Genomic DNA, 26745 nt, shown 5'->3' with positions numbered 1-26745 from the left:
CTTATTGCTGAAATATTACCCGTCCTGGTGGGTTTCGCAAAGTGGTAAACGTCTAAGACATGCATCACTTTAGTGCGGGCTTTCCTCCGATATTAAGCTGACTCGCCGTGACATGACTGGAATACTGGTGAAACCATTCACACTCTCTCACATATCACCAAATGATTTATTTATATTATTTATTTTTTTAAGTCTTACTCCCAGGTTATCCGATCACCTATAAAACTTCAAAATTTATAAATATTTAGTATGCTTGCAAAAAGGGTTGGGGATGAGGGGAGAAGGGGTGGAGGGGGGGACTGCCCAACCTTGCACCCTTTTCCTAACCTGCCCCATTAAAGCATCCTTGGCCCACGCTTACCGATATTCAGTTGAATCACTGCTTAGACTGAAACTGTAACTAGTGTGAATATATTGTTAAAGGTGAACTTTAATCTCGTACAACGGAACACATGGTATTAATAAAATGATATCGATCTATCAACGTGACGCGATGTTACATGATCGATAGACAGCTGGGTTCAACCATCCGAGTTGTCATGGAGACTGAACTGAGAGAGAAATAGAGACAGAGACACAGAGAGAGAATTCGGATGTAATGAAATGTGATAGTGGATGGGCCACGGGTGTCCCCGTCGTCGAAGGCGCTGCAACTCGAATCCCTGAAATTCTGTTTAAATTTTTGCAGAGTCGGGGCTCAAACTATTAATAGCAATATACATGTAACTCCAAAACCTATATTTGCTGGTAGCTGCATATTACAACGCCTGCAAAGGATAAACTTGCTTAACAATAAATAATTAAAGCTTTAGATAAAGAAAACAGGATTAATCACATGCTTCACGAACGTCAAGTTTGAAACATCGGACTATCCATTTTCATAATATCTTTTATACTATCTCGTTTTTTTAATTTGACACACACATAGATAAGTCCATAAATGTTTTATTCAAGAACATGGAAAGCATGAGCATATGTACATACACTTGAACGTGCACTATAAAACACGTAGAACCAAGCGACCCTGCTTATCAAGTCTACCGTCGGAGATGAGTATCATGTTCTAGTTGGTTGCAACGAATAAAATTTGACAAAAGTGATATACCAATTAAACAATTAAATAGAAATACATGCCTTTCTTTGCCAACACTCTGTACATCTGCGTGTCGAGCTCTTGTAACGATGCGTGTGTAATGTTCTAGGTCGCTATTTGTTTTTACAAATGTACATATCCTGAATGATGATGTTGAAGTTGATGTTGATTGTTGTTTAACGCCGCATTCAGCAATATACCAGCTATATGACGGCGGTCTGTAAATAATTGAGTCTGGACCAGACAATCCAGTGATTGACATTATGAGCATCGATCTTCGCAATTGTGATACGACGACATGCATCAACCAAGCCAGCGAGCCTGACAACCCCATCATGTTAGCCGCTTCATACGACAAGCATGGGTTGCTAAAAACCTATTCTAACCCGAATCTTCACGGGTCTTCATCACTGATAATCTCCCATGTGTTTCCATGTTCAACCACGAAATATAGAGTACCTTGGACGGGTTTCACAAAGCGACTTCAACACTACGACTGCCGTCAGTCTATGTTAAAAATGAGAGTTTTGCCCAGGGTCCAGATTTCCGAAACGATCTCAGCACTAAGACCCTCGTTAAGTCCATGTTAATGTATGTGAGTTACGACGATCGCAGCCCTAAGATCGTTTCTAAAATTAGTCACTCGGTTGTTGCTTAGGCCCCCTTTTCACAAAGCGATCTTAGCGTTAGTCGCAAGTCAATGTTAAAAATATGGGACTTGTCGTCACAGCGCTAACATTGCTTTGCGGGCTTATTGGAAGTGCTATACAACAACAGAGTCCTTTCAAGATGACTAAAAAACAAAGTATTAAGGACCTAGAGCCCGTTTCACAAAGCAATCTTAGCTCTACGAATGCTGTAAATCAACGGTAGGCTGCCGTAACGTGCGCTTTATGAAACGGACTGGTTACTCTTGACTTCTTGCATCTGTGATAATCTGATATGATTCGATGATCGTAGCAAGATCTCATCTATCGAGGCTTGCATCCTACACCTCGCTGTCCTTTAGCGGCAGTTCATCTTCCCCAACGGTGATGGTCGCCGTTCCCTCATCGTCGTCATGGACGTCCTTGGCGTACACGGAGATGTATCGGCCGTGGGTGCGACGACATAACAGCTTGTGGCGGAACCTCCATGCCACCAGCGAGATGAGGACGACGAGGAGGAGGCCGATCCCGAGGACGAAGGTCAGGAGGATCCATATGAGAGATCGTGGACAACGGAGGTCCTCTGGAGACAACCCTATCAAGTTCTGTCCTCGAAGTTTTTCGGGGGCATCACACCTGAAAGCAAACGAACTCATAGATATTTTTTTATGCAATTGGTCACTGCATACACGCATGCAGCATACATACACGCACGCGCGCACATACTCACACTCACACACACATACACACACAACCGCACAGTCACACCACAGGTCATAAGAGGCGGCTAAATTGATCTGGTGATAAAGTTCGGTGACTTAATGTCATCGGATTGGATTATTGCTGACAATATCAATCATTGAATCGTCTTGTCAAGAGTTGATCACTTAAAAGCCGCTCACAAGCGTTTTTCAGCAGCATATCCGTGCTGGTGGGTTTGACAAAGGGGTAAACATCTAAGACCTGCATCACTTCGGGCTTTCCTCCGATATTAAGCTCACTTGTCGTGATATAACTGGAATTCACTCACACATACATATTGGTTTGTTTGTTTGTTGTTTTACGCCGCACTCAGCAATATTCCAACTATATGGCGGCAGCCTGCAAATAATCGAGTCTTAACCAGACGATCCAGTTATTGACATTATGAGCATCAATCTACGCAATTGAGATACGATGATATGCATCAACCAAGTCTGCGAGCCTGACCACCCGATCCTGTTAGTCGCCTCTTACGACACGCATGGGCTGCTGAAGACCTATTCTCTTCCCGGATCTTCACGGGTCCACATATATTGGTTTACTGCGCCGGTTGTCGTGTGAATAATTCAAGTCCAAACCTTATTGTTTTGTTCTTGAAGTGTCCGCCCTCCAACATCCACCTGATCCTACAGTCACAGTTCCACGGATTCCCTTCCAGCTCAATCACCTCCAGGTCGTCCCAGGGAAGAAGTCCACTCGCCACGAAGCCCAGCTTATTGTCGCGTAAATACACCTCCTTAATCTGATGCGTGTTTCCTAAGAAGGCGTCGTATGCTATGACTTCCAGCTGTTTGTTACCGCATATTGACACTTTTCTTAAAAGAGGGAAGGAAACGAAGGCTTTGTGTTTGATGATGTTAAAGCCGTACATATTATCCAAGTACAGTTCCGTCACTCTGGATGTGACGTCTTCAGGCCAGCCACTAGCTTCAAGCTCAACGACGTGGTTACGACTCATGTTGAGGATTGTGAGAGACTGTAGGCCTTTCAGTGTATGGAAAGGTATCCCTTTTAGCCAGTTTTCCGAAAGGGACAGGATTTCCAGATTTTCTATACCCCCAAACGCCTTATCTGGTAATATTTCCAAGTTATTTCCGTCTAGGTACAATTCCCGTAGTTTTATCAACGCTTGGAAGTTTTCTTTCTGAATTGTTTCAAATCGATTCCTGCTTAGATCCAAGACGTCAAGAAAGCTAAGTCCCGCGAAGGAGTAAGGGTCAATGACTTTAAGGCTATTTCCACTCAGGTCAATCTCCTCCAGCATTGATATATCATCGAAAGCATGTTCCGCAACTGATGTCAGTTGACAGTCTGACAAATCAAGCTTCCTTAACATTCTCAGTTCGTTAAACCGGAGTGTGAAATCAATCAATTTAACCAGAGGGTTTCCCTTTAACGTGAGAAACTCAAGCTGCAGCAAGCCATCAAATGTCATTGAAGAAATACTTTCTCCCCTGATCTTGTTGTAGGACAAATCCAGAGTGTGGAGGCAGTGTAGTTTCCGAAAGGCTTCGTTATCAATCACGTCGATGCTGTTGTGGTGCAGGTAGAGTTTCCGGAGGCAGCCGTCACAGGAGTGGACGGACATGCAGGTGGAGTTGATCATGTGGAGCTCCAGGATGCGGTTGTAGCTGAGGTCGTACACCTGCGTTCCATCGGGGATGCTGTCCGTCTTTGGGAAGTCCAGCGTGAAGGTGTCAGAGCAGTTCCAGATGTTCTCGTCGATGGTGACGTTGTGGCGGCAGTGAGATGATGATGATGATGATGATGATATCGCCACAAGCGTCAGAAGGAGGACAAGGACGACGGGCTGCATCATCAGATAGGACATCTTCTAGATAGAACAGATAATAAAACTATGTTTTCTCATAACAAAGCTTGGCGCAACCGTTGGGGAGAATATGACCCTGGTGTCACGTTTATAGTATTTTGCTCAGACAGCGCTTCAAGACAACAAAATAAAAGCGACAAAACATGTGCTCTTGGCCAGGAGGCCTTCTCACAGAAATAGACCTGTCTTTTGTTATCTTGTCTCTTTTCAATGCATTGAGGGGCGTACTGTTTAAACATATCACTGCTCTCAAATACTCATGTAACCTGCCGTTCAAGCAACGCCTGTGATTAAATATATGTAGAAAGGCGGTTATTTAGTCTAAAGATATGTTAGAAGTAGCTTACAAATATAATTTACCCAGAGTCTGCTACCATCATAATGTAACACTTAATACACATCCACAATGCATTTATATTCATTGAACACGTAGTTAGCATTTAGATGGAGATACGTGAGCCTATAAAAGGAAACAGCTGAGCGATACGTAAAGGCTGGAAGATCTAAATTATCACGTGACCTAAATACTCAAAATGAAAATCCCTTTCTGCACATAACACTAGTGTATACGTACAGAAAATAAGTGCCGCTCAAGATAGCAAGCTAATGTGAGTCTTGTTACAGTATGAAGCAGCGCTTGTATTGATGGTTACTATTTAGTAGTGAGTGAGTGAGTATGGTTTTACGCCGCTTTTAGCAATATTCCAGCAATATCACGGCGGGGGACACCAGAAATGGGCTTCACACATTGTACCCATGTCGGGAATCGAACCCGGGTCTTCGGCGTGACGAGCCAACGCTTTAACCACTAGGCTACCCGACCGCCCTACTATTTAGTAGATGTTAAGCTGTTATTGTATTCAAGATGTAATCAGCGTTACTAACACAATGACCTACAAGGGTAAGTATCTAGCGCTTATCGTGTGGCAGTCACAATCACCACAAACCTATAGCACAGCTGACGTAATCTATGATACCGTATTATCTCTATAATTATACACTCATTTCGATATCAACAGGTTAAACTGTTCAGGTTAGTAATCAGTTCCGACTAAAATAAAATGTGACAATTGCAACTTAATACTCATGTTTGTTTGTTGTTTAAAGCCGCTCTCGGCAGTATTCCAGCTACATGACGGCGGACTGGGTCCGGACCAAACAATCCAGTAATCGACATCATGAGCATCGATCCACGCAACAGGTAAACGATGACATGCATCTACCAAATCAGCGAGCCTGACCACCCGATCCATTTACTCGCCTCTTACAAGAATAATGTGTTTCACGTCGAAATTCTCAGCTTCGTGTCATATGCCTATCACAAATGTACATTGATAGCAACAGTCCCAAACACATTAACAGAAGACTGGATGGCATTGTTTGTTCGTGACAAAGTATTCTTGTCTGCCGATGTCTGAATCTGGTATCTGACACGGTGTAACAATAAGAAAGTGTAAGAAATTTTAAATCATCTTTATACTCGTTTTTAATATAATCGTGAATTATGGAAATTGTATTGATAACGGTTGTACACATCACAAACCAATACTGACCATTTCATAATGGACAGGGGCGGCCGGGTAGCCTAGTGGTTAAAGCGTTCGCTCGTCACGCCGAAGATCCGGGTTCGATTCCCGACATGGGTACAATGTGTGAAGCCCATTTCTGGTGTCCCCCGCCGTGATATTGCTGGGATATTGCTAAAAGCGGCGTAAAACCATACTCACTCACTCACTCATAATGGACACGTGGACACCTAGTAGTTGGAGACGGATTGCGTTTGTTGTGTCTGCTACAAAGCATACAAAACTACACAACAGTTGTCTCCGAAAGGGGGAGCAAAACAATTTTGGGGTAGGGGGGTTCTGGTGGGGGTAGGGGGTGGGGGTGGGTTGTATGGGGGTCAGGACAACCAGCATTCCCAGGGAACAATTTTTAGAGAGTAAACACCGAAACACCTGCAGACAAATGTTGTTGTCAAGCAGTTTCTGGTACAAATTGAGATCATAGCCTTGATTCTGTCTGGACCAAAGACTCCCATGTCTAACTCAAATAGGGGCGGTCGGGTAGCCTAGTGGTTAAAGCGTTCGCTCGTCACGCAGAAGACCCGGGTTCGATTCCCGACATGGGTACAATGTGTGAAGCCGTGATATTGCTGGAATATTGCTAAAAGCTCTAACTCAAATACAAGTTAACTGGTTTCCAAATTAAACAGCACCAGTTGACAGATAAAGCAACAGATAAAACTCCTTTTTATTACAAGACTTTATCCTTAGTTTATAAATCCTATAACGTTTTCTCGTCGCAATGTGGCTGAAAAAGTGTCCATGCGATATCAAATTTTATCTCATTTACTCCCTGAAGCTTATAACGCTGGTTTGTTAATAACGACGCCTCGTTACGAGCCATACCAACACGGAACATCTATAAAATACAATTATTACAAAACACGAACAAACAACTTTTAAAGCACCAACTAACCTTTCAGCACACAAAGTGGTCTAAATGTGTCGGCAATAGTAACTCTACTTGTTCGGGAGTGGAGTCATCTTCATTCGAGTCGTCGGACAACGTGTAACATCCATTGATGAAGATGAACTTTGCCCTCCGAGTGACAATGTGCTGTGACAGCGACGGCCATCCTCACACTGCGATGACAACATTATCATATTTGTAGACACAGTCATCCCTATCAATCACCTGATAGCCTATCTTCACGAACTTTGTGTGCAGCGCTGTATCTAAGGCATGTGCCAAGTACGGCCTACTTCATAAGTCAATTTCGATTCGGCTTTAGGTGTTACTGAATTGAACCTCCGCACGAATTGTAACAATGACACCTTACATGAATTGTTTTGTCTGTCAACCATTAAAATAACGATCTATGGCGTCCGTGAAGATCCGTGTTAGAACTGATCTTCAGGAAGTTATGCTTGTCGTAAGAGGCGACTGACTTGGTTTATGCGTGTCACTGTGTACCAATTGCGCTGTCTTGGTTAATGCATGTCACTGTATACCAATTGCGTAGATCGCTGGTCATGATGTCGATCACTGGATTGTCTGGTCTAGACTCGATTATTTACAGATCGCCGTCATATAGCTGGAATATTGCAGGGTGCGGCGTTAAACAACAAACAAACAACAATATGATGTTCTTCAATGTAGCTCTGAAAACCAGAAACTGTATCGCCATGTACACCATGCATGTAACACGATGGGATAACTTGACAACTTACATTCCATGTATGTGGACCTGAGGCCTTACTTACACTAAACAGGGTTTATACATTAGAGTGAATACCAAATACTGTTCCTGTTCGAAGTCAATATGTAACCTCGATAAATGTGGATTACTGATACAATGCCTAGCGCCCGAACCGGCCGTAATTTATATGTGGTACATTGCCGAACCACTTAGATGGCAATAAGTTCATTCAAAGGCTTTCAGAAACTGAGTGAATGTTATTTTACGACCTTTTAACAATATCAAAGCTATATCACGGCGGTCTATAAATACTGGACCAGGGAGACCAAGGACTCAAAATACACAATCATGGATCTGTATTACTAAATACAGTTCGAAATATAGCACAATATTAATAAATACGTGTCTAAAATAAATATCATATAATAATGTAACATAGAAATCTTAAGACATACTGACAGTGTCTCTGGCGACTGTGTAATATAGCCTCCTCGCTGAGAGACATCCTGTGAGGCAGGTTTTGCGCAAACTGTGGACCCGGTTTGACACTGACGTACATATATCACAGATCTACAGGTATCGATTTGAATCAAGTGTAACAGATGTTTTGTTCGAAGAGGTGTGTTATTGATTATTTAAATCATTAACACAAACTTCTTGAATTTAAACCTGTTGATTAGTGAGCATGTGAATGCATATTATACACTACTGTCAGCAAGATTACAGCAGCAATATTTGTTAATCATCTGCTGTTGGACAGAGAACCTGTCTGATTATCCCCCGTTCCATTGGAAGGTAAAAGACGAACTAGTGGTGAAAACTATGTCAACGGATCACTGAAAATCAATGACACCAGGTGTTCGCGACAGCAGTGAACAGCATGAGGAATGATATTCACAACCAGGGCACGACAGACAATTAGTCATGTCACACATTGTAACCACCTGATCTTCATGACAACCTGAGACCCTATTAAATACCATAGAGTACCAATGCAATGTAAGCTACAGCTAAAAGTCATTTGCCGGCGTGCCCATGTTCACAAGTACATTTGAAGTCGGCATTGATACATCAGCCTCAAATGAACACAAAGCTACACATCATAGCTGGAAGACTAATGGACAAAAAGTTTGTTTCTTGTTCAGCATACAATGAGTTTCTAAGCTCAAAACACCATTGGCGTCTGGCTAGAATGCGTTGATTTGTTAACAGTTGTGCAAAACATGGTCGCCGAGTCTGAAGATTAGTTGCATGCAGACTATTTCTAATCGCCTGGTCATTAACTATGGTGACCTCGCGCAAGTGAGCAGCGATTGGCTGTTTTGGGCTCGATTTCTCAAGACTGGTCTCTGATTAATCGATCTTGGACTTGTGTTGTTGACCTAGGCGCCCTGTGCGGGGCCGATCATTTACATGTTGTGTCTGCAGAGACCTGTTCCAAAGTCTGCAAATTGGCTACTTCTCGCAGAGTTCTACCAGTTTGAAGCATGCCACTAGCCCTTAGGCGTTCATCACGTTGTAGACGGCGCATTCCCAGTCTGATCACAAATACCGCATTAAAGCAAGAGTAGAAGGCTTATGTGTTACTGTGTATGATGAAAACTAATGGCCCAGGGCGATTTGACGGCCTTCCACTCAAGTGTCTAAATCAAGTATGTCCCGTTAACAACGTGCACGACGGAATTGCATGATCGATGGTTTTTGGTTCTGTTCTATTTTATGTTTCTGGCAGTCATTTATCAAAGCTTATCTTATCCATCATAACATATATATTTCATGATCCATTATGTGTGTGTGTGTGTGTGTGTGTGTGTGTGTGTGTGTGTGTGTGTGTGTGTGTGTGTGTGTGTGTGGTGGGGGGAGAGGGGGGGGGGGGGGGGGGGGTGCGGTGGTGGTGCGTGCGTGCGTGCGCCAGCGGCCTGTAAATGATCAAGTCTTGACAAGACAATCCAATGATTGATATTGTGAGCAACAATCCGATGACACCTAGTCACCGAGCTTGATCACCAGGTCCATTAAGCCGCCTCATATGACCACCTTGGTTTCTGGGGACCAATTCTAACTCAGAAGCCCTAAGTAATCAGATGTATTGAATATATCGTCATAACATAATTGCAAAAGGAAACACAAATATACACTTGTGTGGGGGCCTCCATTAAACTTCGACTTTGACGAAGCTGACCCTCAACCGTCTTCCCGAGGCAAGGTAGTTAATTGACTTTAAAAGTCCAGTTTCCACCCTTGTCGAACAAGGCTGGAGTTTCTGGACTCGATCGTAGCGCCATCAGTGGCAATAAAGTGTTATGTCCCTTCTATGTTCCCCCTTCGGACCAATCAGATTCAAACTCTCATATCACTTGCATTTGCTTCAAGGTAACACACGACCAAGTGTTTTCCCATAGACTCCTGTAGTAACGTTATTTTTTTTTAAATAACTAAGCATTCAACAGCTATTACCTGTACGTGAGTGCACAGTTTTGCCTTAGAGAAACAATAAAAAAATGACTAGCTTAGCCAGCTCCTTTTCAGAGTACAGGAAGCTAAACACACCACCCCCACTTCCGCACTAAATTGTCACATTCAGCATAAAGACAGTACTAAATATACAAAGACATGGTTAGTTTTAATTACTGGATGGATGTACATTTCAAAAACATAAAACTCTCACACAAAATCATTCAATCACAGCTGCCAGATGATTCAATCTGCACTGAAGGCTTGTTGAACGACTTGTTTCTGATTTGGTGTAGTAGAACCTCAAACATAATGGCAGCGTCAAGTAAAGACGATCGCATCGATGATAAAGATGCTTTTAATAATAAAACAGGTTTCCCCTCGCGAAGAGCATCAAATCACTTGGGCACCTTGATTAAGAACATGAAAAGATTTGGAAAGAATCTGTCGACGCCCAGTTGACTGGACTTTTAAAGTCAGTTAACCTCCTTGCCTTGGGAAGATGTCCCTCAACAAGCACCTTCTGTTCCATTATGCTGTTTACAACCAGTTAGTGTGGAGTGAGTGAGTATGGTTTTACGCCGCTTTTAGCAATATTCCAGCAATATCACGGTGGGGGACACCAGAAATGGGCTTCACACATTGTACCAATGACGGGAATCGAACCCGGGTCTTCGGCGTGACGAGCGAACGCTTTAACCACTAGGCTACCCGACCGCCCCAGTTAGTGTGGAAATGTCTCTGCTGGGACATAACATGTGCTATTTAACCTATCCCTTTTAGCAGGACATTGAATTCGTGATTGGTCCAAGAGGAACATTGTATTTTAGGATTAAAGCCACACTCAAAATTACAATACATGTATACCATATAAATTTTTTTGCAGATAACATACATACATACATACACAACAACAAAACGTAATACTTTTATTTTATTTATTCAGACAAAAGTCTTAAAATATACCATACAGTCTGTGTTGGATGTTAGTATACAGCAAGGCAGAGTAATATACGAAACTAAAGAACACGTCTTGTTGCTGCAGTGCTTATTCAGCATACAGATCTATTGGTTTCTATCGTTCACTAATTCCCATGATAAAAACCTGATGAATAGCAATTACTCTTATCACAAACTTATTCGCCTTTAAAATGTATTTTATTAAGAAAATCGGTATAAAAAGTAAAAGCCTAAAACTAATATCAATAACTGTGATTTACGTCTGTGACAAATATATTGATATTACTGGTGAGAGTAATACACCGACATTTTGTGTTTGGACGGATATCTGTAAAATACATGTACATGGAAACCATTATAATGGTCCTCCGTTAGTCCCATGTAAAGAGAACACACCAACATCAGGTTTAACTGTATGATATACTACTGAAGTCATGTACTCGGGCACTACATCATTTTGGCTTTGTGTGTTATACAGAGGGACATCACAGGGATGTTCACATCATCTACAGGTTCCAGGTACTGATGCTATAGTGAGGGTTCTTACATAAGGCATTCAACCCTAGATCATGCAAAATCAAGAAATGTCATGAAATTATGTTGTTTTTTCAAAATATCAATGTTTTGAACATATAAGAGACAACAAAGTTGGTCTCAGTATTGTTTTAAGGCTTGGTTGATGGATATCCTAGCACACATTTTAAAGATAAAACCATTGTATTCAAATGTAGCTTTATATTTCTATTCAAAGATTTAGTTTGGATATAACAGCTACAATTTGATCTAAAATGACATCTGTCTGCTCCTAATCTTAACAATTTTCTACTTCTACAGTTGATAAAATTATTTTTTATCTTATTGACTTGACAAAAATGGTAAATGCATGCCATGTTATATTTTTATTCAAACCCTACGATACGAAACAACTTACAATGTTAACATTTACTTGCTGAAACCTTTATCAATTGTAGACCATAGAAGACAATTCTTGTGTTTTTGAGCCGTCGAAAATTCTATTGTTGTTGAAAATATTTCGAAACGAAAAGGCATTTTTAAACACATAATCTAGTTCAAGGCTTGTCAAGGCTGTCCACTCTTCTCCTAATTTAATCAAACAATTTTCAATCAGTTTAATTCAAACCACATTCAGGGCCCCGGTCGTTGAAGTCAGGGCCATGTAGTGTTGATCTGTACAATTGTAACCTAGTGTGTAAGAATCTGACATATACAAAAATGTTACATACATACTACAGCAACCATGAATAATATCAAGGCACACATATAGAGATGACAAATGGGAGATGAAATGTGAGTTTACTGTTGGCTTGACATACACCTGCTGTCTGATTCATTCGAAAATAACCACAGTTGAAATTTGGCGGTCAGACAGTCAAAACGATCCTTAGAAATCCCCAAAAGGAAGTGTAAAATTCCCCAATCTCATGCAGGCATCTCGTAAAGGCATATGTGGACACAAAAATGACAAGCTTTGGTAACAGCTCCAATATCTTGCTGAATGTCACACGTACACTTGCATTACACCGGATACCTGTCGGCCATATTTGTTTGGTTCTTCTTATACATAGGCACACGGCATTTGAAAAATAGGGACATAAAGATCAAATAAGCAAATAATCACACCGCTTGCATTTGTAGGGTTAAATATAATTCAACCACGAAATTGAATATCAAAGCAATCCATAAACATCGAAAATCACACATCAACATCGAAATGACTCGAAAATAGAAGTTCCAAAATGGTGTGTGGGTAGCCTCGTCAGTCACATGCGTCAGGGTCACATTTCAACAAAAAGTAGTGGTTTTCATTAACTTTGGTTACTCAAAATTACTGACGAGAGGTTTTATTACAACGCAAACCCCGAAACCCTTTGTTAATTTAGCGAGAACACTAAAAATGGCAGCTGAACAAGTAAGAAACCATTACAAAGGAAGGAGGCCGTGCACATCCCTTACCAAAATGGAGGAAGGTGTCCGGTATACTGCAATATACTGCCTTTTCACCAAGTACAACCATGCATTAGTAACAGCATTCCCATAATACACTCACCAGAAAAAACAAATCAGGGTTTTCATGTCTTTTTGATCATTTCCAAGCAAATATTGTCTAAGTCATTCATACTTAATGTAAAAATGTCTGGATAAATTTCTAAACAAGTGGTAACATGCTCATGTTCTTTTAACTAGTTACAGCAAAGAGCTGTGGTCTGTGTGCCGAGTTAGAGGAAGTGAGATTATCCTCTGATATCGTACACGTAGCACTTGAAGAGATTACACAGAAGACAACACACATCACATATACACGCTGTAATGCTGGTTGTGTATGTTATCACAGAGAGCTCTACGACACAACTCCCCACACTGTCTGGGCGACATGTGTGGAGGAGAAAGTGCTAATCCAGGGATTATATATACATGACTTTGCCAAGTCTGTTTGGTAATTAATGGTTCAATTTATTTTTCAAAGGGAGATAAATCCTAAAACATGATTTGCACATCATCCTAATCAAACATGATGTGTAAAAGAATCTCCCCTTTTCCCTTCCGCCTTGTGTGAGGGATGCTTGCAACACCAGAGGGGAGATTCTGTGAGCGCCCTATATAATGCTTTTAAAAATTAAAGAATTGGTTCTTAGGCAATGACTTTTGAAAATATAGTGTGGGCAGGTGGTGTTGTTTTGTTTTTTGTTGCTTGTTCAAACTAGTATGTAACCAAATAAACAGTTGTGTACCATCAGCCTGGGAAAGGGCCTCCCTACATAAACAAGCATATAAACTCATTGCTGCCATGACCATAACACAGGATGTAACTGCGTGCTCTATTGGATCGCATTGTTATAATTTATTAGGATTTTATTTTATTTTTAAATGGAAATAAAAACGAAACGTGCGGCAGACTTTGTGATAATGTGGGCCTAAGAACCAAGACTATTAATTTTTTTAGCCTAAGGGAAACAATGCCTTAGTGTTACAAAGTGTGACATAATGGACCAAACTCAACTGGGCAAGTCGAGTGCCATATCTACCTACCTCTAGGAGATTCACTATCTATACGATTCATTCCAATTAAATGACCATCAAATCATAAACAAGTGAAATAGGCATGAGGTGCATCCATTATGTGATATATCTGACAAAAATGAAAAAGTAATTCAAACTGCTAACAAGTATGTCTTAGATGTCTTCTTGTAATGACAAATATTGACCCAGTTAGCAAAAACATATGTTGGGAGATCCAAATCGTTAAAAATCATTGTGGCATATAATTTCAATTTAGACATTTTCTTACTCCAGATTTTGTGTAAAAAAAAACTTTTACAAAATAAAACAAGGAGATTCCTTTGTGTAACTACCATACTACAACAATTGAGAACATAATCAGCAGATACATACAAAGTTACCACTTCTTATGAATAGTTCAAACTTTTATGATACAAACGTTACCAAAGAAAGATTTCAGATCTATATCAACTAAAGGATACTAATATTCTAATCAATGGCTTCCAAGAAAGAATATGTTAGACTGGATGAATTCAGCCAATCCAATGCCTCCTTACATCTGATACTGAGCACATGAATGACCAAAGGTTAGAGTTGAGAAGGTGGGAGGGTAAAGGTGATTATGAGGTGAAGGCTGTATACACACGTCTATGTCAATTACTGCACACTATGTCATAACCCTGAATATTTGACACACTGCATCTTCCAGTGATATACTTCAGGCTACAAGGAAAATACTCATGGGATGATATTTGTACAATGAAAGAAGATACACATAACATGAGTGAACACATACATCTTCCCGAGGCAACAGTGTCCACTTGCCTTTTTATCAAAGTCTTGTTTCCACCCTTGCCACATCAAGCCCACTTTCCTGTGCTAAATATGATTGGACTATCGCACATACTGACAGTCCAATCAGAGAATGTTTCACAAAATCAACATCCACAGCTTATTTTTGTGTCAGGGATGAAATAGCAAATGTTTTCATTATCTGATCGACTAGGTCCTTGCCATGTGAAGCCATACGAGATAAGTGATTTGATTGGATATCGTGTTTTAAGGGGCACAACTCATGATCTACGCAAATTGGCGCCAGGGTTGAGCCAAGAAAAGTGGTCTTGATGTGGCAAGGGTAGAAACTAGGCTTTGATATAGGCTAGTGGACACGCTTGCCTCGGGAAGATGGTACACGCACAGGTGGGTGATCAGTGTTATAGTGGGTTAAAATATTGAGTAAGAACGAGAACCCACTAGAACTATGACCACCCACCTGTACATGTTAATGTTAATGCCATTATTTAGTCATTTATTTGCTGGACCACAGATTGGTCTACCAAAGTCAGATGTTCGAGGAGTAAAAAAATAAATGACATCTGCCTCATCCTGGAACTTTGACTTTCAAACTCTGTAAGTGTGTGAAATGTTGACTTTTCTTGGAAGACATAGGGAGTTCATTTCGGTATACAGTTAAGTGCATCTGTCAAGGATAAGGGCAGAACTCAAGATTTACTATGCACAGAATCAGCGATGATGGGTGATTTGGCAAAATATCAAAGTGAGCATCACATTAGTGTTGTCGATGGTATTTTATAAAATCACAGAATATTTTTGCATATTTGCACAAAAAAGTAAATTTGGACTATTTCTTTTCAAATTCAAATTATGGTCAGCATATCCGTGATTCAACAATAAAAAATAATGGCATTATGACAAAAACATTCTACAGACAACTTTTATAGAAAGTTTAAGTCCAATAAGATATCCAATGTACATACCAAGTCATGGTCTTTATCTATGTGAATATACAACATGTCCTGCACTGACTGTATACAATCATACAACCAACTACAATCATGTACAATCATGCACTTGTCATAGCCACGCTAACTGGTCATATATACAATTATTCACTGTAAAATATGTATATACAATCATGCACTATTTACTGAGTACATGCACAATGTACCCATGTATATATATATAATCATGCACTGTGGAATAAGTGTGTATATACAATCATGCACTATGTAATGAGGGTATACACAATGTATTGAATGCATAATCATGAACTGTGGAATTAGTGTGTTTATACAATCATGCACTATGTAATGAGGGTATACACAATGTATTGAATGCATAATCATGAACTGTGGAATTAGTGTGTTTATACAATCATGCACTATGTAATTAAGGTATATACAATGTATTGAATGCAAAATCATGCACTGTGCTACAAGTAGTAAAATACAATCTGCATTAAGTGTGTATACATTGTATTCGTTTATATACAATCAGTTACTATTTGCCTGGTATTACAATGCACCACATACATATAAGCATACATTTCAAACAATACTCATGTACATTGTACTCACAGTCAATACAATGGTGAATTGTTAAAAGACATATTTACACGCCACAAAATATATTGCATAGGCAAGAAGTCAGATACATTGCTGTTAAAAATACAAATGCTCTCTTGGTGGGATCTTCATGATCAAGCAGTAACTGTTTTTATTTTTATGTTAAAAAAAAAGGCATCTGCTTGCATGTACCGCAGCAAAAACTAAACACTCATGTACACAAAAATAGACTGGACGGTGAAGTAACAGTTTTCAAGATGGCACTTGTCCTTGTAATATTGTCATGCAGAATATTTCATAGAAAATGTCAGCGCAGTAAAAATAATCACAATATTTGTAGTTACATCAAGACACATCTGAGACATGGTGTATGTTCTACTGAGACTTACACAGAGATGGCAATTTATCAGTGTTTAAGTAGTGAGTGAGTTGGGTTTACCGCTACATTCAACAGTATTTAATACAGCTTGTCTGCTTAATTTGTGAAGACAGACCAATGTGATGCAGGTTTTAGACGCTTGTCACTTTGCCAAACCCAGCATGTCATTTTGTACTGAGAGTGAGTGAGTGAGTGAGTTGGGTTTAATGCCACTTTGAACAGTATTCCAACGAGTCAGCTTGATGTGGGAGGGAAGCCCAAAGTGATGCAGGTCTTAGGTGTTTGTCACTTTGGCGAAACCCACGAGCACGGGTATGGTCCTAACTAACCTAGAAACATAACTGAGGCGAACTGGGATTTGAACCCACGAAAACATTTCCTAGAGTGCTGACATGACAGAACACAGCGAGTTCCTTGAACAATTGGGCTTCCCTCGTGCTGACAAACCAAGGATCATTATGGGGGAAATCTTTGATTTGGGAATCCTGGCAATACTAAGGGATGCAACTCTTCACAGCAAATAGGATTCCTGAAGACCAGTGGACACCACTGCACCCACTGGACAATCAGCAATATTGAAGTATAATTCAGACAGAAAATGTAATTTTTTTCCAAACTCTAAGTCAGATTTGTGGCTAGTCCATCATAAGATACCCTTGGTAAGAGTGTTACATGAAATAAAGTACACAACTGAAACTGGTCACGCTTGACCACTGTCCACCATCTTCCGGACTTCAAGTGGTTAGGACACGGACACCACTGTGCAGGTGCTCTTGCAAGGTTATCTGTGACAGTTAAGTATAACCACAAGGATTAGTTCACAAACATCTGCAACAGAAGCAGTGGTCAACAACAGTCTTGCAGTGAGACAGTGCAGGTGCTTGCGTGCATCTCTCAAGATAACTACTTCCTGAAAACATGAAACATCAGCAGTTTCCAAATGGTTGTTCTGAAGTCAAACTGTAAGCAAGTCCGAAATAGCATTGATCATGTTCGTTGATGTTCAATATTGGAGCTTTCAACAAATACAAGTGACACAAACTATTTAACAACATCTGACACACCATGCCCTTGGGACAAATATTCCAACCCTGTTTCTAACAAACTCTTATGGACGGTACTATTTGATGCTCAGCATCTGCATGAATGTGAGTTAACGTTGATTAACACTGCTTTCAGCACCATTCTGATGCTACATTTCCTGAACTCTGTAGTCTATCTTGTTCAATACAATTCCCTCCAGCATTATATATCACAGAATCACAGCTGGTATTGTCGGACAACAATATCATTGTTGTCGTCCAGCTCGAGGCGGATGGCCCCTCCTCCCCTGTGAGAGGCTGGGTGGGTGGGGCGGGCTGGGGTGGAGGAGAAAGGCTCGGTATACGACTTCTGGTCAGAGGCACCACCTAGACTAGTGCTGTCAGAAAGTTAAGGTAAACGTGCAAACAAAACACAACGTGCAAAGAAAATGGAAAACATGGTAAATGGTAAACACAAAAGAACACATAATTTTACCTACAAGACTTATTACTGCAAATCCATGTTTTTAAACGTTGCTCTTTCTTTACATATCAATTTTTACATTACTTTCTTCCGAAGATTCAAAGCTAGTTTCTTGCCTAAAGCAATGTACTATTTGATATGTCAAGGCAAATCACTGCATAATCTGTTATGTCGTTTTTGGCTTAACGCAGCACTTGGCAATATTCCAGCCACATGACAACAGCCTGTAATAATCAAATCCAGACCAGACAATCTAGTGATTGATATTGCGAGCATCGATCCATGCTGTGGGCTTAATGATGAAACGCGATCAACCAAGTCACCAAGTCTGACAACACGATCACCTTACGACAAGCATAGGTTGCCGCTGACCTATATTCTTTCCTATGTCCCTGTGGGTGGTTCCAGCAAGTAACAGTTACCTACTCCATGTGCAATTCTATGTCAAAGCTGGCACACTTCCATCACAGAGTCACTGATCATGTTCAGTGAGTGGGTGAGCTAGTGACGACTTGTACCCAGGAATCACACCAGTCTCTTGTGACAAGCATATGGTGAACTAGTCTACCCTGGACTTCACATGGACTCCTGTTTTGGGAAGTATGAGTGACATCAATCTGTGCTAACAGTGAGGGTCAGTGTGGATAGAAGGGAAATTGAAATCGATGTTAAAGTGTTTGATTATCATTTTATAAGTTGGAAGAACATGAAAACATGACACCCTTTTTGATAGAAACTTCTTTCACTCTTTGTCAGAACGTTTCAGAGCTATTTCTTGCTCCTTCATCGGGTGAAGTAGCACTGAAACATGACAAAGAATAAAAGACGTTGCAATCCATAAAAAAATGTCATGTATTCAAATAGATGTTAGTCGGAACACAAACACAAGTCCAACGCAAATCTGACTGTTTTGTACACACCTTTGGCAGTGTACACAGACAAATAAAACAATTTCAATTTCAAACATAATCCAAAAGAATTAATGGACCTAGAGGGAGGCCTTAACTCACTCTCCATTAGAATGACATATAACTTAGGATCCTGTCAGTGGCCGAGCGATCGCATCCAAAAGAGGGAGGGAAATGACAATCAGAATTAGGAGAATAGGTACAAATGATCGACTTGAGGATTGTGAGAATATGCGAGAAATACCAAACTTAACCCAACTGTTCCTAAAATAGACTTGTCCAACATTTCAGAGGTTGGATTCTATTCAGGGAGTCATCATTATTGAAATCTGGGTAAATATTTTAAAAGCTTGTATGTTTTATCAACATCCTTACAGAGGTTGTACAGAATGTTGATATCTCATATAAGAAATAAGTGACTTGTGGTCATTGTTAATCATACAATAAAACACTGCAGAGAGAATAAGCCATGAGGGCGAATTCCTCTCATCTCAAACTCAGGATAACTGGATATACTTTTAAATAAACAAGGTCTCACAGTAACTGAGATACTCCAGTTCTTCAATAAAAAAAAGTGTAATGTAAAATTACTTCCTACAACAAGCAGCTATTCTCTGTGCAAGCAGCAAAAAGGTCAAAGGGACATATGAAGCATCACCTACCAAAGTATAGGCAACAAATAGTCACTGCGAAAGAAAGAGCTGACTGCAGGAATGAGGAGGACAGGACACTCTCATCCTTGGCTTCTTGAATCACCAACAGCACAGGAATTACTGTATTCACCATAATAAGCGCCCTGCTCTAATGAAGTGACCCCAACCAACTTAGATGACATTATATAATATGTTTGTATATTACAGATATTTTTCAGAAACATAAGAACCCAGTCACCATTATCAAAAAACTGCTTGACCTCTGATATAAATATAAATTGTTTATGGTTTTATTAAGCACCACTTCTGTCAACTTTCTAGCAGTTATAGCACTTATTACGGTGAATACGGTAATAAGCATGATCACAAGCTGGAATTCACTGAACCCTCAATGGCATCCATTGAGGTTAACACTGATGGAATGGGGATGCAGGCCTTCCAACAGGAACTGCTACTGATGATGTGATGCTGCATCCCGGCAGCTTACGCCACATGTACTGAAGGATACATCGACCCTGCGTCGGACCCCGACTGCCGGACTATGGAAGCCCCGAAGCTGATGTCCTGCTGGAAGCGGTGTAGCCACTGCTTGTGTTCTGCCAATCTGTCGGAGGTGGACACCCCGGGCTGCTGGTGGGTCTCTAGCAGACTCAGGCGGTACTGTCGCAGCTGTTCCCTGTAACCATGGCAACATGCAGTCTGTTAGTCTTTGTCTTCAGATATCACAGAATGAAACAAAACAGTATTACTCATTACAGCCTGTTAAAAAATCTAAGAAAATATTATTATGATATAAGGGACATTAAACTAACATGATTTGTTAATACGGAAACTTGATTATCCAGATAACTTCACTGAAAACAGAACTGTCTGGATTAACAGAGAAAATAAAACAAATATGTATGAGAAATCAGTAAACAGCACATTCATCATAAATTTATATATGAAGTAAATCTGATTGTATATTTTGATGGGTCTCCATAAAATTTTCTTTCCACAGGCAAAAGAGATGTGACTTATTTGGCGGGGCCTATGCTTCATATTAGATGGGAGATAATTTTCTTCAATTCTAAACAACATTTAAAGGACATTGAGACGCTGGCCCACTTGAACATGTTCAAGAATACGACAATTATCCCAAAGGTAATGAGACATAATATCTATACATTCCTCTCAAAATGATTGACAAACACTTGACTTTGGGATATGATTTAGTTGCTTTAAAACTTGGTTGTATTTGAAATCAATGACCTCAATATCACGACTGTATGTATAATATCAAATCACATCGATTTACTTCACGAGTCAAATTGAAACAAATTGTTTATGTGTCTGTGATAAGGATAGTTTGCACCTATATTATAACCAATGTCGATGTTAGAACACAGCCAGTGAAGCCTGGGACACTACCCACCTGACCGGGGGATGACCAATGCCCACTGATCCGGTGGTGAGAGTTGAAGCACTGGTCAAAGGTGGTCTTCTGTCTGTAAATACAAAGAAATGTTGCAACATACATCATCACACCGCTTCAGTATGTACTGCTGATACAAGTATGTTTAAGGGCCAGTCATACTTACTAATCTGTTTATGTTGTTCTTACTAATCTGTTTATGTTGTACAATCTGTTTATGAAATAAAAACTTCTATTCTATCAGCACTGTTGATGCAGGTCCCTCTGAGGCTCAATCAGAAACTGTTGATACAAGACTGTAAGGTCCAATCAGTATTGTTGATACAAGACTGTAAGGTCCAGTCAGGATTGTTGATACAAGACTGTAAGGTCCAATCAGGATTGTTGATACAGGTCTTGTAGTGTCTAATCAGTATTGTTGATACAAGACTGCAAGATCCAGTCAGCACTGTTGTTACAAGTCTCTTTGAAGTTCAACTTAGCACTACTGACAGGACTATGGACTTTATCACATCAGTGCTGCAGAGAAGCCAACAGGATCAGGAGACTGATTGCGCTCATACATCAATCTGTGCTTCTTCTATGATCCAAGGATTTAGAACTGTTTGATCCCAAAATAAAAGATTGGTAAGAGTCCTTACAAAGCAGCAACTCTTTGATCTTAGCAGAAAGTATCACAGTGGAGTAGCTGCCATTGTGTCCTGAATGAAGCAACTTGCTCTCCTCTGCAGTATATAGAGGAGGAGCAGAAGTAGCTTCAACAGTCTCCTCAACATCGCATTGCTGTCTCTTGTAAAGGTTATTGCGTGGTATATCGTTGACAATGGCATCTGTTTTAGCCGCCACCCAACTGAGGAACCTGCTGCTGGCTCATGACAAGGCTGCGTTTCAGATCTATGCACTGGGTAAGTCACACATGACACTTATATGCCACAGTTAGCAATGTTAAAGCTATATGATTATATGGACTAGGCACACAAGTTACTTATCTTAGTGACCTGAGCTGGGTTAATGTTTCAGTTCTATCACAGCATTTCAGCCTAAAGTGGGAGGTATTTCAAGAAAAGTTCAAAGTCTTGTGAAACCCAATGGCATGAGTCTGATGCTGACAAACCAAGGATTATGATAAGGGTGAATGTGGGATCCTGGCACTTCTAAGGGATGCAACTCTACGACTTGATACCTGGATATGTCAATAACATGCAATACAATGATTAGTGATGTTCTGCTTAATGTTTTGCCTATGCATATTGAACTGCCTGTAATGTTTCTAATGTGTCATTCCAGATCTGGAGGTTCACAGCCTCATGAAGAAGATGACGAAGCAAGTGGTGGACGGTCACATTATCCATGGCGTCCAGCTGGCCCAGAGGAGGTGTGTCGTGGAGGGAGTGAAGGAGATGTTCAGCCTCTACCGACTCAACAAGTGGAGGGAGGTCCAAGCCTGTATCAGCACCATCACCGGGGACGAGCACCAGCTCCACATAGATGTGAGCGGGGAGGACCTGCGGGACGACAGCAGGACAGGGGACCAGGACATCACCACTGACAGCCTCTCAGAGGACCAACATGTCAGGGTTGAGGAACATCAGTTGAGGGCTGAGATGCTGGGAAATGAGTCTCAGAGGGATGTGGAGGAACTGCAGATGCAGAATCGGGAGAGCTTGGAAAATGGACTGAATGTCTTTAGTCAGCATCAGAACCACAGTCAGCAACACCAAGACCGTCTTCTACAGCATCAACACCAGGGTGGGGACCACCTTCTGCAGCATCAACACCACGGTGGGGACGACCTTCTGCAGCATCAACACCACGGTGGGGACCACCTTCTGCAGCATCAACACCACGGTGGGGACCATCTACTGCAGCATCAAGGTCAGGTTGGCTTGCTTTACTGGAACCCGCCAACACAGCCAAGGGTAGAGGAGGACATGGACAATTCCTTCAGCAGTGACAACGAATCCTCCATGGACCTGAGCTATGAGGACGAGTACAGTGAGGATGAGGAAGATGCTGGCACCATCTACTGCCATGGCAGCTACAACCGCTACATGGTGACAATCACTCGAGGCCTATGTCTGGAGAGCTGTGAGCTCCACCGATGTGCTTGATGATCTGTATCCGAAGTGTACATGAATACTGTGATACCTTCATGTTGTAACTCACCAATATATGATTCTGTGATACAATGTTTTGTATGGAGTGATGATTGGTAAAATAACAGCAAAAATGTGCTACGAACATATGTTCTTTTCTTATTAATATTTATGTTCAATCTGTGCTAAGAAATAAAGTATTGTCACCTAGTTTTGTCTCGTCTTGTCTCCTTTAAGCATTCAAAATCTGACATCATGGCAAGCCCATGTCTGCTGTCACCATATACACAACCTGATTCCCCTACCTCCAAAGTACTTCCTCCATTTCCTCTCCAGTGACACCTCTGCTGTGTGGGCCAGGTTGGAATAGTCCACTCTGTGTAGGGGAGAGTGGCTGTTGATGGAAAAACAACTTAATTTATTATCTATCTAATTATAATATTACATATCTGTATTTATGTAAAAAAATAAAACTGTGTCACTCAAGTGAACTGTTAATGGTAGACATAAACTCCCTTTCATTCTACTATCAAAGATTTTCGTTAAGAACAGTAAAAAAATACCCTCCAAAAAATGAAAATTTGTATGTTCTTAAAAACAAGATTTATTATGTCATTGAGTGAGATATTACCATGGGTGGCATAGTGCACATTTTTAGTAATTTAACAGTCCTGTGGATAACTCTGTCAACTGCCAGTTTCTATTGCTTAATCTTCCATTAGGTTCACAGCTGGGATCAAGGTAAGCATCATATCTTGCAAGGTACTGTTATTTTGTTATTTAATAAAAATCTCAAACATTATCAGCAAAGATTTTAAGGTAATCCAGGAATTACAAATTACAACAGCCGAGTACGAGACACTCCTGTATTAAAAGTCTGTCTACAGGGAGCACCAGCAGTACTTACACATATCTGTTGTCCGTGGCCCAGCTGGAGTATGGGGTGTTGGGAGCGTGGGGGACGTAGATGGGGTACTGAGGGTTGGTGGACGCTGCAACAAAACAGGCAGTCATGATGTACTGTAAATACTGGAATGACTGCTGGTCGATCCTAATTTCAGAAGGTCCTGAGAGTCTGCACTCATTTATTTTGTAAGTGTTTCCATTCATAGATTTAAATCTTTTTGATCATATCACTGTTCCCCAAGTTTTAGGAAACGGTTAATTCAATGCAGGCATTTGGTTCTTTCAGTGCATCTGTTGACTATAGCTTATTGCTATAACTTTGAACATTGTTTTTGCCTGTGGGTGTTCGCATTGGGTGGTGGCTGGGGGGTAGTGTGTAGAGTAAAGTGTGACCACCTACCTGAGGAGTGGTTGCTGCCCCCTGTGGGTGGTGGCTGGTGGGTAGTGTGTAGAGTAAAGTGTGGCCACCTACCTGAGGAGTGGGTGTTGGCTGGGGAGTAGTGTGTAGAGTAAAGTGTGACCACCTACCTGAGGAGTGGTTGCTGCCCCCTGTGGGTGGTGGCTGGTGGGTGGTGGCTGGTGGGTAGTGTGTAGAGTAAAGTGTGGCCACCTACCTGAGGAGTGGGTGGTGGCTGGTGGGTAGTGGGTAGAGTAAAGTGTGGCCATCTACCTGAGGAGTGGGTGGTGGCTGGTGGGTAGTGTGTAGAGTAAAGTGTGGCCACCTACCTGAGGAGTGGGTGGTGGCTGGGGGGTAGTGTGTAGAGTTAAGTGTGGCCACCTACCTGAGGAGTGGGTGGTGGCTGGGGGGGTAGTGTGTAGAGTGAAGTGTGGCCACCTACCTGAGGAGTGGGTGGTGGCTGGGGGGTAGTGTGTAGAGTAAAGTGTGGCCACCTACCTGAGGAGTGGGTGGTGGCTGGTGGGTAGTGTGTAGAGTAAAGTGTGGCCACCTACCTGAGGAGTGGGTGTTGGCTGGGGAGTAGTGTGTAGAGTAAAGTGTGGCCACCTACCTGAGGAGTGGTTGCTGCCCCCTGTGGGTGGTGGCTGGTGGGTGGTGGCTGGTGGGTAGTGTGTAGAGTAAAGTGTGACCACCTACCTGAGGAGTGGGTGGTGGCTGGGGGGTAGTGTGTAGAGTAAAGTGTGGCCACCTACCTGAGGAGTGGGTGGTGGCTGGGGGGTAGTGTGTAGAGTAAAGTGTGACCACCTACCTGAGGAGTGGGTGGTGGCTGGGGGGTAGTGTGTAGAGTAAAGTGTGACCACCTACCTGAGGAGTGGGTGGTGGCTGGTGGGTAGTGTGTAGAGTAAAGTGTGGCCACCTACCTGAGGAGTGGGTGTTGGCTGGGGGGTAGTGTGTAGAGTAAAGTGTGGCCACCTACCTGAGGAGTGGGTGGTGGCTGGGGGTAGTGGGTAGAGTAGGTGGTGGCTCGGGGTAGTGTGTAGAGTAAAGTGTGACCACCTACCTGAGGAGTGGGTGTTGGCTGGGGGGTAGTGTGTAGAGTAAAGTGTGACCATCTACCTGAGGAGTGGGTGGTGGCTGGTGGGTAGTGTGTAGAGTAAAGTGTGACCACCTACCTGAGGAGTGGGTGTTGGCTGGGGGGTAGTGTGTAGAGTAAAGTGTGACCACCTACCTGAGGAGTGGGTGGTGGCTGGTGGGTAGTGTGTAGAGTAAAGTGTGACCACCTACCTGAGGAGTGGGTGGTGGCTGGGGGGTAGTGTGTAGAGTAAAGTGTGACCATCTACCTGAGGAGTGGGTGGTGGCTGGGGGGTAGTGTGTAGAGTAAAGTGTGACCACCTACCTGAGGAGTGGGTGGTGGCTGGGGGGTAGTGTGTAGAGTAAAGTGTGGCCACCTACCTGAGGAGTGGGTGGTGGCTGGGGGTAGTGTGTAGAGTAAAGTGTGGCCACCTTCCTGAGGAGTTGGTGATGGCTGGGGGTTAGTGTGTAGAGTAAAGTGTGACCACCTACCTGAGGAGTGGGTGTTGGCTGGGGGGTAGTGTGTAGAGTAAAGTGTGACCACCTACCTGAGGAGTGGGTGGTGGCTGGGGGGTAGTGTGTACAGTAAAGTGTGGCTACCTACCTGAGGAGTGGGTGGTGGCTGGGGGGTAGTGTGTAGAGTAAAGTGTGACCACCTACCTGAGGAGTGGGTGTTGGCTGGGGGGTAGTGTGTAGAGTAAAGTGTGACCATCTACCTGAGGAGTGGGTGGTGGCTGGGGGTAGTGTGTAGAGTAAAGTGTGACCACCTACCTGAGGAGTGGGTGTTGGCTGGGGGGTAGTGTGTAGAGTAAAGTGTGACCATCTACCTGAGAAGTGGGTGGTGGCTGGGGGTAGTGTGTAGAGTAAAGTGTGACCATCTACCTGAGGAGTGGGTGTTGGCTGGGGGGTAGTGTGTAGAGTAAAGTGTGACCACCTACCTGAGGAGAGCGTGCTGCCCCTGTGGGTGGTGGCTGGGGGGTAGTGTGTAGAGTAAAGTGTGACCATCTACCTGAGGAGTGGTTGCTGCCCCCTGTGGGTGGTGGCTGGTGGGTAGTGTGTAGAGTAAAGTGTGGCCACCT

At 42.0% G+C, this 26745-nt stretch overlaps 2 protein-coding genes across 6 annotated transcripts in view; both read right to left on the bottom strand.

Moving 5' to 3' along the window:
* Positions 1-929: 929 nt before the first annotated feature.
* On the bottom strand, positions 930-8040 carry LOC124141449 (insulin-like growth factor-binding protein complex acid labile subunit). 2 transcript variants are annotated; one of them, XM_046509469.2, is made up of 4 exons: positions 7998-8040; positions 6815-6981; positions 3081-4333; positions 930-2376 (listed from the first exon to the last, which is right to left on the bottom strand). In XM_046509469.2, exons 3-4 carry the CDS (start codon positions 4331-4333, stop codon positions 2082-2084), a joined length of 1548 nt encoding a protein of 515 aa, XP_046365425.2. In that variant the 5' UTR covers positions 6815-6981; positions 7998-8040; the 3' UTR covers positions 930-2081. The 2 variants fall into 2 exon arrangements, with proteins under 2 accessions (XP_046365425.2, XP_046365424.2); XM_046509468.2 differs by having other exon boundaries at positions 3081-4336; positions 7998-8038.
* A 5802-nt stretch (positions 8041-13842) lies between these two features.
* Positions 13843-26745, bottom strand: part of LOC124141450 (trichohyalin-like) — a 46564-nt gene continuing 33661 nt past the window's right edge. For 3 of the 4 annotated variants that reach the window (XM_048402416.1, XM_048402417.1, XM_048402419.1), the window contains 5 exons: positions 24200-24284; positions 23598-23686; positions 21197-21269; positions 20291-20458; positions 13843-18135 (listed from right to left, as the gene is read on the bottom strand). In XM_048402416.1, the coding sequence (XP_048258373.1) occupies positions 17976-18135; positions 20291-20458; positions 21197-21269; positions 23598-23686; positions 24200-24284 (575 nt within the window). In that variant the 3' untranslated portion in view covers positions 13843-17975. The remainder of the gene's footprint in view (positions 18136-20290; positions 20459-21196; positions 21270-23597; positions 23687-24199; positions 24285-26745) is intronic. The other variant, XM_048402418.1, reaches the window with a different exon arrangement.

The sequence above is a fragment of the Haliotis rufescens genome, unplaced genomic scaffold (genome assembly GCF_023055435.1).
Source record: "Haliotis rufescens isolate VD_foot unplaced genomic scaffold, xgHalRufe1.0.p SCAF_26, whole genome shotgun sequence".
NCBI classification, from domain to species: Eukaryota; Metazoa; Mollusca; class Gastropoda; order Lepetellida; family Haliotidae; genus Haliotis; species Haliotis rufescens.
The sequence above is the reverse complement of the archived record's forward strand: the minus strand, read 5'-3'. Positions and strand labels throughout refer to the sequence as shown.

Excerpts from the sequence above, each read along its gene's own strand:
- LOC124141449 (XM_046509469.2), bottom strand. The coding sequence starts at position 4,333 with ATGTCCTATCTGATGATGCAGCCCGTCGTCCTTGTCCTCCTTCTGACG. Across the intron at positions 2,377-3,080 it reads TTCAAGAACAAAACAATAAG|GTGTGATGCCCCCGAAAAAC; the intron begins GTTTGGACTTGA and ends GTTTGCTTTCAG.